Here is a 17,582-nt window from a genome sequence, read left to right on the forward strand (position 1 = left end):
GGAGGGGTTGGGAGGAGGGGAGGAAGTGGGAACTGGGATTGGTATGTAAAATGAAAAAAGATAGTTTGTTTTCTATTTAAAAAACAAAAATTTTAAAAATCCATAATATTCAAACAAAATCATCTTGAAGCTAGGTCTTTCTAATTCAGGAATTTTGTTTTTTGATTATTAATGTTTTGAACAGAGTTAAAAAATACAAACAGGGCTGTCACTCTTTCATTGTGAAATGAAATCATAATTAAAGATGAACTGGGTGGGATTGCATATAGTTGTTTTTGATGTAGGAGCATTGGTGAAAGGTTGGTGATAAAAGACAGGCAGAGAGGGGGATGAGAAAGGCTCACAGATTAAGTAAAAAGTTAATTAAAAGGAAGTGGTATAGAACCGAGAGACACTAGACGTTTTGCATCTCAGCTCATATTCTGGAATTATGTTATGGCTTTATGTTTTTTGTTTTCCTAGTTGCTGTGTCCTTACGGAATCAAAAGGTCATTTTGCCCCAGACATTAGATGCTTACCAGGTATCAGTGGCAAAAAGTGTCTCCATTCCTGAGCTCAGTGCTTTCACGCTCTGCTTTGAAGCTTCCAAAGTTGGTAGCGAAGATGATGACTGGATAGCTTTCTCCTACTCAAACGAGTCCCTCACACAGCTTCTCAGTTTCGAGAAGGCCAAAAATGGTTACTTCCTCTCCATTTCTGGCTCGAGATGCTTGCTGAACAGTGCATTGCCCGTGAAGGGAAATGAAGACATCTTCACAGAAAACTTCGAGCAGCTCTGTCTTGTGTGGAATAATACTTGGGGCTCCGTGGGTGTAAATTTCAAGAAAAGCTATGAAACAGTTCCATGTGATTCCACCATGAGTGCAGTTATACCTGGGGATGGGGCATTGCTGCTGGGCTCCGACAGAGATGAAATTGCCTCTCTAAAGGGCAGCATCTATAACTTTCGACTCTGGAATTTCACAATGGATTCGAAGGCCCTCACCAACCTCAGCTGTAGTGTGCCCGGGAATGTCGTGGACTGGCACAATGACTTTTGGAGCATCTCAACCCAGGCTCTCAAAGCCGAGAACAACCTGAGCTGTGGTAAGTCTGTGCACACTTAACCTGCTTCATGTCTTTAGTGTTGTTCACTGAATCTGTTCGTCATTAAGAAATGATGCATACATATGTGTACGTAGAACCACCGCTAAGATCTCTTAGCTTTAAACCATGACCAGTTCAGCCCTTTACAGGGTGTATTTGATGATGAACCATGTTTACTCAGTCAAAGTGGGCTTGCCATTCTTAAGTATTCCCTGGGTCACAAAACATCACATTATTAATTTATCGTTAGCGAAATGTTCAAAATGATTGGCCCACTCTTGAAACTTCAGCACTAGATTTGAACCCCAAGAAATTCACAAGTTGTACATTTTACTCATCAGAATGTTCCCATAATGCATTGGCCTTTTTCATTCTGGAGCATAATTTCTATGGTATTACCTAAATAGACAGTCACTTATTCAGTCTGAGCCAAATATCCAGCTGTCCTTGTACGGTAATTTTTGATTAATCTAGAATTACTGCATTTATTTTAACACATCACTATTTGCTTGACAGCAAACATTTGTGGTTCATTTCCAATACTGTTGTAATATGAGCAGCAGGGCTGCGTCCCCAGCACCCAGCCACCCTCATGGCTAGCTTATGCCCAGAAATAATTACACAGAAACTGTATTCTTTTAAACACCGCCTGGCCCATTAGTTCCAGCCTCTTATTGGCTAGCTCTTACATATTGATCTAACCCATTTCTAACAATCTGTGTAGCCCACGAGGTGGCTTACCAGGGAAGATTTTAACCTGCGGCTGTGTCTGGTGGGAGAATCATGGCGACTCGGCTTCTTTCTCCCAGCATTCTGTTCTGTCTACTTTGCCTACCTAATTTTCTGTCCTATGAGGGGCAAGGCAGTTTCTTTATTAGTTAACCAATGAAAGCAACAGATAAGATACAAGACCCACCTCCATCACAATACTCTTTTCTTCTAGGTTGTGTATTAGGAGGCTTTAATTGTGACATCACTGGAAATAGCTGAATTCAAGTTATTATGGAAAATGATTATATGTAACAGAAAGTGTATTGAAATAGACTTCTATTCAGTATTCTTTATAACATAGAAGTTAATTCTAGAAGTTATATTTTATTATAGATCTGATTTAAACATCTACAGAAAATGGTTCTGTTATTGATTTAAATGTCATAGCATGAATTCTCAGGTGCTGGTAGCATACATCTTATTAAAGAGAGAGCTATTATTCAAAAGAATTCATATATGATATTAGAAAAAAATCCTTTGGACTAAGCTTTGGCAAAGTGGAAGGACTATCTTTGTAAATAACATTTCATAGGAGCGCAGCTATGTCTATAGATTTATATACTTTAAGTCACTGTGATTACGCTAACAGGGCCAAATTGTTTGATACTGACAGATATGGCATGGCCCATTATCTTTAAATATTTGCTGTCAATTCCTCTAAGTCCAATCATCCTAAAATATTTCCTGTTGATCTTCATGAGCAAGTTTCCTGAGCCGGAAACTAGCACAAAGATCCCTAAGAATTGTTGAGACTCGCACTGTGAGCAGCAGTGGGAAAGGCATCCAGCTGTAGGAAAGCAAGTCCCTGTGCGCCCTTACACTTGGGAGGAGCAGATAGATTGATATGTGCTCTTCGCCTGCACTCGTTAAACATTGTGAGTTTCCGTGGTGACATTATTTCTAACATCGAAAGATTAGATTTCCAGTAAAATGAACAATTCAATTGTTTGGGTAAACACAAATACCTGGTTGGTATCTCTGCATGGATTACACCGCCAGAGATGAGCTGTGCTTGTTCCTGTTAAAGAGGCTTAGAGTTCTTCTCAGCCTTCATCACCTTTATATCCTCCCTCCTGGTTTGTTTCTTCCTCTTCAGGCTTACGTTCTCACCCTGGCTGCCACTTAAGTGTGCAGATCCCAATTTAGACCACTCCTTTTGCTTTACATAGGGAAGAAAATGAAGAGTAGAAAAACACATCAGTTTGCTAACACACATCATTAATTCATACCTAGGAACCTCAGCTTTTAAAAAATATTTAATTAATTAATACATTTTTTTTTGGTTTTTCAAGACAGGGTTTTCCAGCAGCTATGGAGACAGTCCTAGAACTTGCTCTATAAACTAGGCTGGCCTCGAGCTCATGGAGATGTTGAAATAGGAGCAGCGGGGCTGTGTCCCATCACCCAGCCGCCCGCACGGCTAGCTTTATACCCAAAATAATTACACGGAAACTGTATTCTTTTAAACACCGCTTGGCCCATTATATCTAGCCTTTTCTCGGCTAACTCTCGCACCTGGACTAGCCCATTTTTAATAATGTGGGTAGCCCACGAGGTGGTTTACCAGAGAATGATCTTAACCTGAGTCTGCCTGGAGTGGGAGAATCATGGCGACTCTCTGATTTAGCTTCTTTCTCCCAGCATTCTGTTCTGTTTTCTCCGCCTACCTAAGGGCTGGCCTATCAAATGGGTCTAGGCAGTTTCTTTATTAATAAGAAATCACTCCCACATCACAGAGATACGCCTGCCCTTGCCTCCCCAGTGCTGGGATTAAAGGCATGTTTCATCACTGCCCAGCAATTAATACTGTTTATAATTGACAAAATTGTTATGTATTCATGTTGCGTGATGTTGCCTCTATGCATGCAAAGTGGCTAGTTCAACTTACAACATCATACTCTGTCATTTCTTCGTAGTGAAAAGATTTTAAGTCTTCACCATATCCCTTTTAGTGTTTTGCATCCGAGGAATGGAACTCAGAGACTGGTTATACCATCAGCAGGTTCTAAGCAGTTTTTTTTTTTTTTTTTTTGGTTTTTCAAGACAGGGTTTCTTTGTGGTTTTGGAGCCTGTCCTGGAACTAGCTCTTGTAGACCAGGCTGGTCTCGAACTCACAGAGATCCGCTAAGCAGTTTTAAACACACATTACATCACTTTCAACTACAACCCTCATGCAGAATAGTAGATCCTCTAAACTGTTCACTCCTGAGCTTCTAAACTTCTGCTGGTAAAGGCCATGTGGCCTACTTCTGCCCCCCAGGCCCTGTGAATCACCGTTCTACTCTGTTTCTATGATTTCAACCTCTTGGGCTTCCACACATAAGCGAGATCATGCATTCCTTCCATTTTCTTAAACACCACCTTTGAGGTTCTCTTCTTAAGATAACCAGAATGTATCAAATGCAGGCTCACATATCAACAAGTCATCCGTAAGTCTGCAAAATGATTCCATCGTAAGAGCAGCGCAGTCTTAGACTCAATGCGTTTGAGCCTCGTTAACTTTCTAGCTGTCTTTTTAACATCACAGGGTGACCTATTCCCTGCCCCCCTCCCCTGACCATATGTGCTCAGATGTCTTGCCGTGCCTGTCAGTTAGATTGGTGGGAGAAGGAATTTCCTGCTACTTAATCATCAGCCTGGGGCTGAAGAAGACAAGTCACTTATGAACGGACGGGAAATACCTGTACAAAGATTGTATCTTGGCCACATTGGTTGAGCAAAACTTCAATAACCAAGAAAAATAAAGTGTGTTCTATTAACATTTTAACCTCCTCCTCCCCCTGAAAATATTGTGGTTTGCTGCTTATGGTCATCATAATTCCACACGTTTTCAATGAGTACAGTAACCAATGGGAAAGTGCAGGCTCATTCCTTGCATTCCAGGAGACTGGCAATGTCTGCCAAGTATTGACTATTCTAGTATCCACTTGTGGAAGGAAATGAATACATTTTCCATCTGTGGGTTGCTGGATAAATTACATAAAGGGAAAGTAAGGGGGTTAGACAGCACAGACTACATTTAATGTTTAAGTATGCTGTCACTTTTCTCACATAGTAAATATAAAACCAATGTCATCAGTAACTGTTTCAATAATTTTATAATCACACTGTTTTGTTTTTCTATATTTTTTTTAAGTATTTGGAGACTACCTCCGAATTAAGAATTTTTTTTTCCCCGGCTAGTTCATCTTTTTTAAATGAAGTCAATCTGGTCGGTTCTTTACCATTACAAATGCAGTAGTATTGATAGTGGGTTTTGTTTTGTTTTTTTTTTTAACATTATAGCATCTTTATTTTTCCTAGAACAAATTTCAAGCATATCCAGTTTTATGACCCTCAGGAACATGTCATTTCCTTTGCTGACCCTTTAATTATAGGCACAAGTATTTGCCTGGGTTGTGATTACATTTAAGACATTGGCTAATGCCCATCAATGTTCACAAAGAACAGACAGTACTTTCTGTCTAGTTTTATTTACTTAACTGATTGCTACTCTTTCCTGAGGAGTGGTACAGTATAACTCAATGAACAGCTGAAGTTCAAGCAAGTTACATTTATTTATCTAGCATTTCTAAAGCACTTTCATCTCTTAGTAATTGTGGATGACTAAGATAGAGATAAGACACAAGTTCCAAAGTACCCAACTTGGTTGTTGCTTTTTTTCTAAGATTTATTAATTTTTCTCTGGACTTTAGGGCTCTCTAAAATTTTACTCCTGATCACAAAGGCCCCATTACTCTCTAAATACCATTCTTTTTATAATTATCTACTTAATAAACTACAGTCCTGGCTTTCACAGCTCTGAAATTCAATTGCTGGTCCTTAGTTTCATGCACAACAAACGACTGCATTAATCATTGTTAAATTATTAGAACATTTTTAATGGAAAGTATAATTGCTTTATCATGACATCCCATTATTCGTAGAGGGTGTTCAAACTCATGAGCCTATGTGATCTTCAGAAATAATTTTAAATACAAAATAATGATAAATGTCATAAAAAGAAAACTGAAAAGGTGACTCAGAGGACCTGAGTTTGGATTTTGACACTAACTCAAAAACCCTATAATCCCAGCAGTAAAGAGGCAGGGACAGGAAGGTCACACTAACCAAGCAATGTAGGGGAATCAGTGAGACCCAGGTTGAATGAGGGACTCCAAATCAAAAAATAAAGGAGAAAGCGGTCCAGGAAGATACCGGGCATCAACTAAGTGACCTTTATACACACATGCACATAGTTGTACAAACATACATATACATGAACATACACAACACAGTACAAAAAAGGGAAATGTTTTTAAAAATCATAAAATAAGTTTATAATACACTTACTTATGGAAAATTATGAAATTCATCTTAGTAACACCAACAGAGAGAAACTTGGAGAGGATTATATTTTTCCAAATCGTTTTTAACTTGCTGTACTATTTTTGTAAGTATTAATTTAGGCTGTGAGATACGCTGCTGGCTACACGTCAGTGAGTGCTAACATGACCTGCACAAATGGAGTGACTCCTTCTGAGTAGTAAACCTACAATGGCATTTCCCCATACCTAGCACTGTTTACTTTTTGTATTTCATGTATTTGTTTACATAGTCCAAAGTATTTGTAATATGAGATTTCCTTTACCATTGTTATTACCTTCTAATTAAATTGTGGCACTTGCTTTTATGCCATTTGCATGTAAAAATATTTCATATGTAATTTCTAGTGCTCTTGAGATACAATGGTATCTATCTATTCAGTATTTATACAACACTGGTAATTTGATAAACTTGACCTTCCCTTAGAAAGAACAACTAATTAAAATATTCAGAAGCAAATGTTTATAATTTCTTCTGAAAGGAAGCCAGAGATTGAAATGTATACAATGACTCTGATAAAACGGTCAAGATCTTGTTCTAAATCATGGCCCCTCACCTGATGTTTCCCCGTATTCCCACCTCTGAGTTCCTAGATACACTAGGGTGGAAATGTAGTTAGCCTAGAAACTTCTTTCCCACAACATTGTCCCTTATCTCTCTTTGTCTTGGAGAGATACCATATCAGTTTCTGAAGCCTCTCTCAGGATCCCTGGACTGCCAGCATTGTGTGTAATCTGAGAACTACGGGAACCTCATCCAAGGGTCTCCACTGTGCCCTGTCACAATGGCTGAGATTTCTCCAGTCACATGAGTCTGATAGGCTTGTTAGTTTTCAGAAGTCCTTGCTAAAAGTGCCTGTAAAAGTGTGGGGGGGGGGTCTGAAAAAAAATGGACCTGCACAAGGGACACCAAACTCTGAAGATAAGTTCCCAATCTATCTCTGCCCTCCCTCCACTTTGCCACATCACATGCCTTTCCCAGGGCACATGCTTGCTTAGGTTTTCAGTCTTCAAAACTCCCCCTTCCTATCTCTGCTTCCTTGCACAGCCAGGCTTCCTCCTGCCACATTCAGTCTCCAGAGGCCGCAGTCTGACTTTCATTGTTCCCACGAGACGGACACCGATTCCTGTCCAGAGAAGTTAGAGGCCTTTTCAGACTTTATCTCTTCAACCTTTCGGTTCCACTCCTTGTCGCCACACCCTCCATTCAACTTTCCTTACTTAAATTCTGTGAAGCCACCTTGACCAAGGGCTGCTTTTATCCCCCCCCCCCCAAATCTCTGTATTGGAAACTTAAATATAGCAATAGCTAAAGTTTAATCTGTTCTCTCCTTGAACTCATACTCGGGTGAACACAGTCTCATTGGTACCTTTTGTTGACTGGTCCCCTTACAGAAAGACAGCTTCTCACGTGTGAACTATAGACGTCCTACAGGCAGATGGCATTCCTTGCCAGACATAGCAGAAGAGAATCCATGATCTTTCTGTTTCCTTTCTCCATTTGTGATGTCATCATGCCTACTTTCTCAAGCTGGAAACCAGCAAAGTGTTCTCCCTCCTTCCCTTTCTCTTTTCAATTAGTCACTGAATCTTGCATAATCTGTCTTCATAATCTTTGTGTCCTTCTCTCTCTTTCAGTCTATCTTCTTGAGACATGTGATATCAAACCTGAATGTTTAATATTGCTTTACCTTCTTGCGTCTTCCCACATCAAAATTGCTATTTTCAAACCACAGTCTGTAGTCTTACCAAGCACCCCTTCGTTTATTCCAATTGCTTTTTTTAAAAAAAAGAGTTTAGGCTAAATTTAGCGGTCATTCATACTGGGATTAATTCATTCATAATTTGCTTAGTGAAGCTTGAGCATGCACCTACTGTATGGGATCTGGGATTGGGAGAAAGACTTAGCAGCCTCAGTGTTCCAGCCCTTTGTAGTCTAGAAGTCCTTGCACATGCTGCACTGGCATCTATCTGACCATTCCCACAGTTTTCAGTAATTACTCTAATACAGTAGTGCCAAGAGTGTGCACTCCCAGCTCTCTCCAGTACCACATAGGCACATGTTTGGGAAATCCTGTGGCCTCAGAGCTCTTGCCACCTCAGTACCTGTAATGCTGTGTTTCCTGTTCATTCTTCTCACCAAGCTGATGACACAGCTTCCTGTTGACCACCACCACGGTTGACACTCTTCCCTAGGTACCTTGGCGTATGTTACAGTGAGGCTAGCTTCTGATGGTGTCTCTGAGAAAGTCGGCGTAGTGGCAGGAATTTTTCCTCCACATGTCATCAACTGTAGGTAAAGTGTCTTTGTTGCAGGAATCCATGAGGTAGTTCTTACCAGCAAATATCATATCATAGACTTGCTTGAAGGGCTGGTCCTTTCTGATGTACTGGAATTCTTTCCATGAGCCAGGAGCTTGTGGCATCTGAAAAGAAGGAAATTATACATCCCTAGATGCCATTAAGCTAGATGTTTTCTGTTTGTGTCTACCGCTTACCTAATTAAACACACTTTGTGAGCTCTTGCACCTGCTCTGCCTCCACATTGTTTTCCCATGGGAAAGTTGGACAAATGTTTAAACATTTGAATGAATTCACTACTACATAAACGTCTTTCAAATTTAGATATATAGTATATCTGTATGATGTATGTATAATGTATAGCTTTGAGTTAATTATTTCTTTAAACAAATGCCCTATTTTGCAATAAGTTAAGCCCATTGTTATTCCATGAAGATGTAGATCAACAGAGAGCATCTGAGTTTCATAATTCATTACTCCAAAAGGCACCAAAGGTTTTTACATAGACTTAAAGGGACAATTGTGCTTCTTTCCTTTCATGTGTGAATGACTGAAAATTAGAGCTCAAGATTTTGAGGACAATGGCAATTCTTCAGTTGTGCATTTGAGGAAATTAAGGTACCCTTATAAGACCTTTCATGTTGGAACACTGTCGGTTGACTCTGAGGACAGTTTCTACCTTACCAATTACATGATTCATAATATTGACTCTTTGGATAATATCAGCAAATCACAAGTTAAATTTGGATATGTGTCTGTTTTGACCTAGGTTCCTACCTGATCCCTCTGCCCGCAGCTGAGCTGACGAACTGTTCGGATCTGGGGACTCTCTGTCAAGGTAGGAAGTCGATGTCATCTTCCTCAACCTTTTTTTCTGTTCTTATGCTTGCTGTTTAGGGATGATGTTGTCAGTGCTTTGGTCTGTAATTTAATTTTCACCTGGAAACACAGAAACAGCAAAACAGAATATCTAGGTGTATTTTTGCTGTGTGAGTGCACAATACTGGTGTGCACCAATAATGTTGTCAGGACATAATGGCCACATTGGCTGTATTTCCATAAAACGCAGGGTTTTTCTAAATGTGAATGGTTATATATTGCTTGAATGGATTGGTTTCATTTCTTCCCACTTTTCTTCTCAAGATTATTGCAAGTGTCTTGGATATGCAGTTGTGCAGTATCTTGAAGAGGTGCTCATATCCATAAATTGATAGAAAAGCTTATACTGAATATTTAGATAAGATTTAAAACTAAAACCAGTGGGTCAATTTGTGTTATATTGTATAACTTGAATCTTTAGATAAAAATTGTTAAAGTAATCTAGTGTTAATATTACTATGTTATTTTGATGATTGATGATTATATTGTAGATAGAATTGTTTTATGTACAAAGTAGTTGTATGCTAATAATATAGTTACATATGTATGCAATATATAACAAAAATAGTTTGCTTAAACTTATCATTACTCTTTCTAATTTTTGTGAGCAGTTTTTATCCATTGTCATGCTGAATTCCTCTATAAAAAGTAGCATCTTCTATGCTCCACATTAGAATCGTGGGTATGCCTTCCCATAGAAGGTGGCTTTGTTAAAAAGGATCATGGCACAGAGGCGACAGATTCAAAGTAAGATCATGCAAGTAGAATTTAGGCTCTTTGCAGTCTGAGGGTCAGCCAGGCAGGGCAAGGAGGAAACGCACTATTTTTGGATTTCCCTTCTAAGATAACATGAATATTATTACCAATCAATTCCTCAAGAAAATGACATTGTTTTTTCCCCATGAACTCCATGAAGTTATGAAATAGTTTTGTAAAAACATAGCAGAAGACCTTTGATCCAAAGGTTTTGAAAATTTATTATTTTTTTATTATTTTAATATAAGTATCTATAGAACTCATTCTGTTGGACCAAAGGTCCAGAAGCTCAGCATTCTCCTCATGTAGTCCCCGTTTTTTCCTTAATGAACACAAATATTTTCATGATGCATTTGCATTAGGGTGAGCACAATTATTCCCAGTTTTGATTTACAGAAAGGAAAATTGTTCCCATTCTTAAGTTTTTATTTTATTCTGGAATGGAAAATCATTGTCACTGCACGCATTTTTACAACAAGGAGTTCAGCATTTTCTCTGGTGTCTTTGGAAGGCAATTCTTTGGATCATCTCTTCACTGTTTTATGCTTAAGTAACAATTAAAATGATATAACAGATAGTCATTGTATACATGATTATGCTCCGACACAAATACATCCATAAGATAAACTGAAGGACAGCTGTGTGCTTGGTTAATTTTCTTCTTACAAAGGCATACAATCTCCAAGAAAGAAGCTGTCGAAGCAATGCAAAAGGATTTCTTGTTTGTGCATTTTCAAGTATCAGACAAACAGCTTAGCCATAGGACTTATGAAATGCCTCCCTTTAAGGGTTGTCCTTATGAAATATTTCCCACCCACTAGTGTTTGTGACGTTTCTAGGGCCTCCAAATGATTGGATTAGTCCACGCACATCATCCCCTTGTTTTTCTTTTTCATTTATCTTTATAAGGAGGGATACATTTTATTTTGCTATTTTATTTCCCTTGTCTCTGTGCATCAGTCCAGACTTGACTTAGTTTAGATAACTTCTAAGGTGTAAAATTATGCAGATTGCCTGCTTTTAACTTTCTTTCAGTGGTCTCTGGGAACTAGTTTCTAGAAAGAGTAATTTCCCATGGGCTTACCAGCCTCTCAATTGCAGATGTAGGTATAGAATCCAACTGTGTTTTCTCCAGTCCCTCTGTGTCAGCTCTGAGCCTTTGTGCAATGTAGTACCAAAGCCATGCAAACTGATTCTTAATGTACCATAGAAAGTCTTGCTTCGTTTTATGCTCTGTAAGCTTTTAGTCTACTGTATTAGTAGCATGAAATGGTTTCAATTCTCTTGTGCATTTTCATATAGTAGCTGTAGATTGCTTGTCCATATTAACTGTTTTATGCTCCTTTTAAAATTGCATCTTTCTCATCTTTATTGCCAGCTACTGTAAACCCTCCTAGTACTACACCACCCACTGTCACCACTAATATCCCTGTTACTAACAGAACCCATAAACCAAAGAATGGTAAGACTCATTTGGTAAGATCCTGTGTGTGGTATGTCTACAGTATGTAAAACTGTATTCTGAGAGTGGAAAGACAGACTGTTGCAGCAAAGTTGTATGATTGGCAACACTTGGTTCATTAGCACATCCAAAGACTAGTAAAACAAACATCACTGTGTCTTGAGTCCCCGCTGAACTGGTAGAGCCGAGTACTTCTTTTCTTCACTATGAGCTATTTTCTTTCAGAGAAGATTTTAAGGAAAAGATATTTAATCGAAAGGAATTAATTTTCACTATAATACACTCGAGGATGGGAAAGGGGTGCTTTGCTTTTTATAGTGTTTTGTCAAATTAAAACACCTGAGGAACTTCCTGTGTGTTTGAGAACTAGGGTTTCTCAGTGCACTGCAAAGGGTACCACCTGAGGAAACAGGTTTCTAAAGTTTGCTATGATGTGTCAGAAACCTGATTCTTGGCATTTAAGGTTTTGTGGAAGTCAGCTCTGTGCTTACACACTGTGAGATTTGTATTAGTGGCCATGGTAATAGTTAGTACCTTTTTATCACTTCTTGAAGAACGCTGGTGAGGATGGGTTATCAGTCAAGTTACGAATCAGTTTGAGGGTGGTTTTGCTGTCCTGGAACTCAAATCCAGTGTTCCATACATCAAGCAAGTGCCCTAACTCTGAGTTCCCCTTAGAGCCCGTATTTTTGAATGATAAAATTTCAAGTAATTCCAGCATTTCCTGCTATTTTTTTCTTTTTATGTTTTTCTATTAGTAGTAATCATAATGTTCAACTGTGGTAGCTATATCTTGTAAGAAGCCAGTAGAGGGAAAGCCAGATGGACCAATTCTTTATCTAATTCTGTCTCATATATGGGTCACATTTTGTTTGCTATTTGGAGTTAGTGATTTCAGAGTCTTATAATAAAGACACATTCCAATCAAGTGATTGTCCCATTGCTTTCAACAAAGTAATATTCTCAAATATGAGATACTAGAGGCAAAAAAGGTTTTATAAAATCCAGTCCTGTAGTTTGTAAGGTCAAAACATCTGTAATGTATCACCAGAAACCCAAAACCTAGGGAAAAATAAACCCATTTAGTTTACTCTTATTCTTATAGCTTTAGATATTTCATGAACTTCCTTTGTAAGAACATTCACATTAGAAGTATGGAAAATTTTACATGAAACATGGATATACATTTTGTTACAGTAATAAGGACATCAATTCAAGGAAATGTTTGTGGTTATTCTGCTCGCTTTATACCACAGATATTTATGATTCCGGCACCTCCTCCTCCCCCACAGCAAGCAGCAGCAGTATTAGGTTCCAGTGCATACTTCACATGGACTCCTGCCATCAGATGGGAATATTACAATTCTAACTAAGTATTTCCCTCTTTGTATGAGCACACAAAGAGCCTCTGTGGCGCTCTCCCTTCAGAACTGGCACGTCCTCTGCTGCCCAAGAACATTGACATGGGTACTTCAGAGCCCATAACTTGGTGGACTGGAGCTGTATCCGCTGATTCATGCGGGGCCTAACACTCTTGAAGGGAGCCTTGTTCAGGCCGTTCATCTCTGCGTCATAACTTTCATTGGAGTTTCAACAAAGCAGGCAAATATTACAGTCCATTAAAATGGCTTATCTCAACCACATTAATAAAGAAGAAGCTAATTCAGATGACTGTTGTGATTAACATATAATTTTAGCCATTCAATATTATGTCACCGTGTGGCAAAAATCATCTCAAACTTTTGTGCTCCAATTATTTTTTTATCATCCTAGCAATTTTTGCCATGTACTCTAGCCATGTGCTCTTTATACAATGGCCGACTCCTTCTTTATCTGTACTTACATGGGATTTCACTATTATATAAAGAAACCATAACCTCAGAAATAAAAACTTGAATTAAGTGCAGTGCCACAGTGTTCCACAATTATCTCTTCTATTCTACTGGATTTCTGAGCCCTCACCGTCTGAGCCTTTCATTATCTTTTCTAAAAAGTAAGTAACAAAGTACCGCAAACAAAAAAATTCAAATAAGGTTTTTCCTTCTGTTCAAATTTAAAACGACTGAGATTTTTTTTCACTATAATAAAATCACAGTTATGTCATGTCGCGGAGTCTCCAATGCCGTTCACATGCTACCAGCAACTTCTTACTCTTTGAGAAGCTGGTACAGTAAACATTCTCAGGCTAGCATCTGATTTATTAGTAAATCCTATCTTTCCATTGTCAGGAAGATTGGGACAACTGCCAAGTCTATTATCTACCTTATCCAGTTCTCTTTACTCTGGGCTATATGAATTTTACTGAGTTTATCAATAATAATCTACCAGTGTTTTAAGAGAGAGAGCTAGATCGCTTGATGATCAGATATTCTGCCTTGTTTTAGCAACCAAATTGGTTCTGATTGTTGTGACATGATCTTATTTTTCTTTGCAAATCTCTTTACCTCACATTACATACCACGAGTGCCATTTTTCAGGCACCGTCTCACAGATATTTCAGGATGTCATAGATGTCTATGACAAATAATGAATCTTTGCCCAATCTCCTTGTCCTTCTCCCAAGTGCTCCTGGAATAAGGATTATTTCCATTCCTAATGATATTGTCTGTGCTTGCATCAACACCAACCCTACTACCTGGTGAACTTCGATGATGTAGGCACATGCAGCCCAACTGAGAATTAGCTTCGTTGGTCCTCATTATTGTGGAAATCCTGTTCACAGTGCAAGTTGCAGTGTTCTTTCCAATTTCTCATGTGTTTAGCTAGTCAAATAACAAATTCGCGTGCAGGACCTTTGTGTGGGTCCAGCAGTCATTGTAGATTGATATGCCAGGTGTCTTAAAGGAACGGGACATGCAAGGGCAGGCAGGTTGCCATTCATAGTATAAATGCAGCTGACCTAATTGGCTCCTTGACGGTTTGGAGGAATAATGTGAAATCTAAACAGCATGTGAGTCGGATTTTAATTTGTCTTTTCAAATAAATACATTCAATTTCATCACCTCAATCCTATGTTTCACAACTTTGGAGATGATTTTTGTATTCCTCAAGGAACTTGGATAGTGAACTGGAGACCTACAGTATGAAATACTGCCTAATACCATATCTGCAATAGCTCTCTGAAGTTTTATATGGCTGGAAGAGGTACTTGGCAGGAAATTAAATACATACATACTTATTTAGTTAGCTTACACCTCGTTAAGTTTATCAGAGGGTATTCTGGTTTATATGAAATTGTTAGAACAATAACTTTTGAAGTCATGGGGATACATGAAGATTTGTGGATGGTCATGATACAAGAATATCATTTTCTGTCTATAGGCAATGACTTGCTGCTCTGATAACATGAGGAGCCTAGACATTTCCCTAGTAACAATGTTTAAGCAAATTAATTTCTCAATAAAAAATCCCTCTCAACAGTCCACCAGGAGACATTCATTTTTTATTCCTTTGGTTCCTGTCCTGAGCATCACATAATTGCCCATAAAATTATCCAAAAATTTTTAAATAAGTAACAAGCAGGCCCCATTAAGTTTTAACTAAGTTGGTAATCTGTGGTTTCTGAGCAGAGACTAATTCTTCATAACGCAAAAGAGCCTTAGTATGAGACACTAGTTTATTTGAGAACTTAATCTAGTTACAACTTTCATAAATAGTGCTTAAAAAGTACTAAGGTCATCTGATGCTGAATGTCTCATTTTCTGAAAACAATGAACTGAAGGAAAAAGTGGGGACGGGAAACCTTTAAAATTGAAAGAAACTGGGCTAAATATTTGGATGTTTCCATAAAATTTCAGAAATGTCAGTAGTTAAACTATTTACATTTTTACCATTTTGTAGTATGTTCAAGCTAAGAAAAAAAATGACTTATATTTAGTGCTCCATCTAGTGGTAGCTTTTAGAAACACTCCAAGCCTCCCTGGCTTCCTAGACTAGCCCAGGATACTGGGACATTGCACTCTGCAACTTGAATTTCCTCTAAGCACTCAGCAAGTCCGTGATTTCATGTGAGGAGTCCTGTTGGGTAGGATATGTTTTTAAAAAAACAGAGTTATTGTCATCGCTTTTACATGAGTCTAAATAGTTTCCACTCAGAACATGTTTTGAAGAAATAAAAAAATGAAGATCATTAAAACAATAGTTTTAGACACTGAAGTAACTTGTCTGTATAAACTAAGCTCACTGGTCTTTGAGCATATTTTTTGCATATCTGTATTACTATATAAGGTAGAAATTCCTACTATTTCACATGGGACTTACAGAACTAGGATTTGCATTTCTGGTACAGCTGGGACTTTCCAAAGACATGTTTTTATATATAGTTTAGCACTGACTCCCCCAAATTTGCATTGAATGTACTCCTTAGCATTGTTTAATTGTATATTTCTAGATAGCTCATGTTTTGTACTTAAGGCTTACCAAAAAGTATGCGCAAATGTGGCTCACACTAATAGATATCTGTTTTCCCCATCACTTTAAATTCAATTTTAAAAGGGTGGTTTTCTTTCGTTGGTTACTTTAAGTCATGTCCTGTGTGGTGCACAGTTAGCTCCTGTGTGGTACCCAGTTACTCAAACAAAACCTTTGAGGACATAAAGACTCAACTACTTAAAAGAGCCACTAAGATGAAAAACCAGAACCTTTGTTTCCAGTATGGCTTTCTTTATAAAGCTCGTTACACCACTTAAAATCCTGCCTGTCAATATTAGCCCTCCTCCTCTCTATTTTGGTAGAGGGGCTATACTTAGAAACTTAAATGAGAGAAGTTTGGTCAGATTTTACCTAATACTTCAGGAAGTGAGTGCTTCTCTGAGGAGAACAAAGCAGGGAGGGAGGAAAGGACCACTGAAGAGGAGGCATGTGTGTGCCTGTTTATTTCCAGTATCAATCTTGCCAAGGATTCGAATCACTTCGTGTTTCACATTCCCAAACTACCATTTTTAACCACAAACAAAAAAGTGTATTTTCTTATTAACTAAAACCAAACTTCATATGGAAAACTCACTTTATCATCTTTAGGTACCAGAAATCTATAGAATTAAAAACTAGCTTGCAAGTATTACAATGGTCATAGCCAAGTGATGACTTAGAAGCAATGAAAATATCTATGAGTAAACTAATCAATAGCTCCTTCTAAGCAGTTGTAAGAGTAATTTTAGCATCAAACTTATCCCCAAACACCCTGTGCCCGTGTGTTTAAATATATGTGAAGTGATGTGATTGTGAATTTGCATTGTTTGTTCCAAGTGTAAAAAATAATTATATTTTAATCCTATTTCCAATGTGCAGACGGAATAATGTATAGAATATCTGTTGTGATTCACAATGACCTTAATCACCCGGAAGTAAAAGTACAGAGCAAGGTAGCAGAGTGGGTAAGTGAACTGATTCCCTTGATTCTGGCTTTAAAACTTCAGCTTCTTTATTGATGGTAAAGATAATGAATGAAACTGAAGATTCTATTACTATTACTGCACAAGTGATGCTCATTATAAATATATGAACGAGGTGCTAGAGAAGAGGACCAGTGGCTAACAGTGTGTGGTTGCTCTTGAAGACTATCCAGCTTTAGTTCCCAGCATCCACATCTGGTGGCTCACAACTATCTGCAACTCCAGCTCCAGGGGAGCTGCCCACTTCTGGTCTCCTTGGTAACTACACTTGTATGTGCTTACCCCCCATATAGACACATTTACATACACATAATTAGAAATAAAATTAAAAAGTATATGACGAGACAGAAACAAGGCTTTCTGTTTATGTTCACGAAGAGAGATAGTCTCCTTGGATTGGAACAGGAATTATGTGCTCAGTGATGAGACAGGAAGAAAGCTTTGGAGAAGGGATGCCTTTTTGCAACCCATTTTCTTTCCACACTGCTCTTTTTTATTGCTTTTATGGGCAGAATGATTTATAAATATGAAATTATTTCTTTGCATTCTCAAGCCATGGCTGGTATTACT

General features: G+C 38.2%; 1 protein-coding gene across 3 annotated transcripts in view; it reads left to right on the forward strand.

Annotated features, from left to right (window-relative positions):
* Positions 1-17,582, forward strand: part of Adgrg6 (adhesion G protein-coupled receptor G6) — a 132,310-nt gene that overhangs the window by 70,427 nt on the left and 44,301 nt on the right. For 2 of the 3 annotated variants that reach the window (XM_075948572.1, XM_075948550.1), the window contains exons 4-7: positions 463-1,086; positions 9,292-9,360; positions 11,536-11,619; positions 16,909-16,994. In XM_075948572.1, the coding sequence (XP_075804687.1) occupies positions 463-1,086; positions 9,292-9,360; positions 11,536-11,619; positions 16,909-16,994 (863 nt within the window). The remainder of the gene's footprint in view (positions 1-462; positions 1,087-9,291; positions 9,361-11,535; positions 11,620-16,908; positions 16,995-17,582) is intronic. The other variant, XM_075948561.1, reaches the window with a different exon arrangement.

Source organism: Microtus pennsylvanicus, chromosome 1 (genome assembly GCF_037038515.1).
Source record: "Microtus pennsylvanicus isolate mMicPen1 chromosome 1, mMicPen1.hap1, whole genome shotgun sequence".
Classification (NCBI taxonomy): domain Eukaryota; kingdom Metazoa; phylum Chordata; class Mammalia; order Rodentia; family Cricetidae; genus Microtus; species Microtus pennsylvanicus.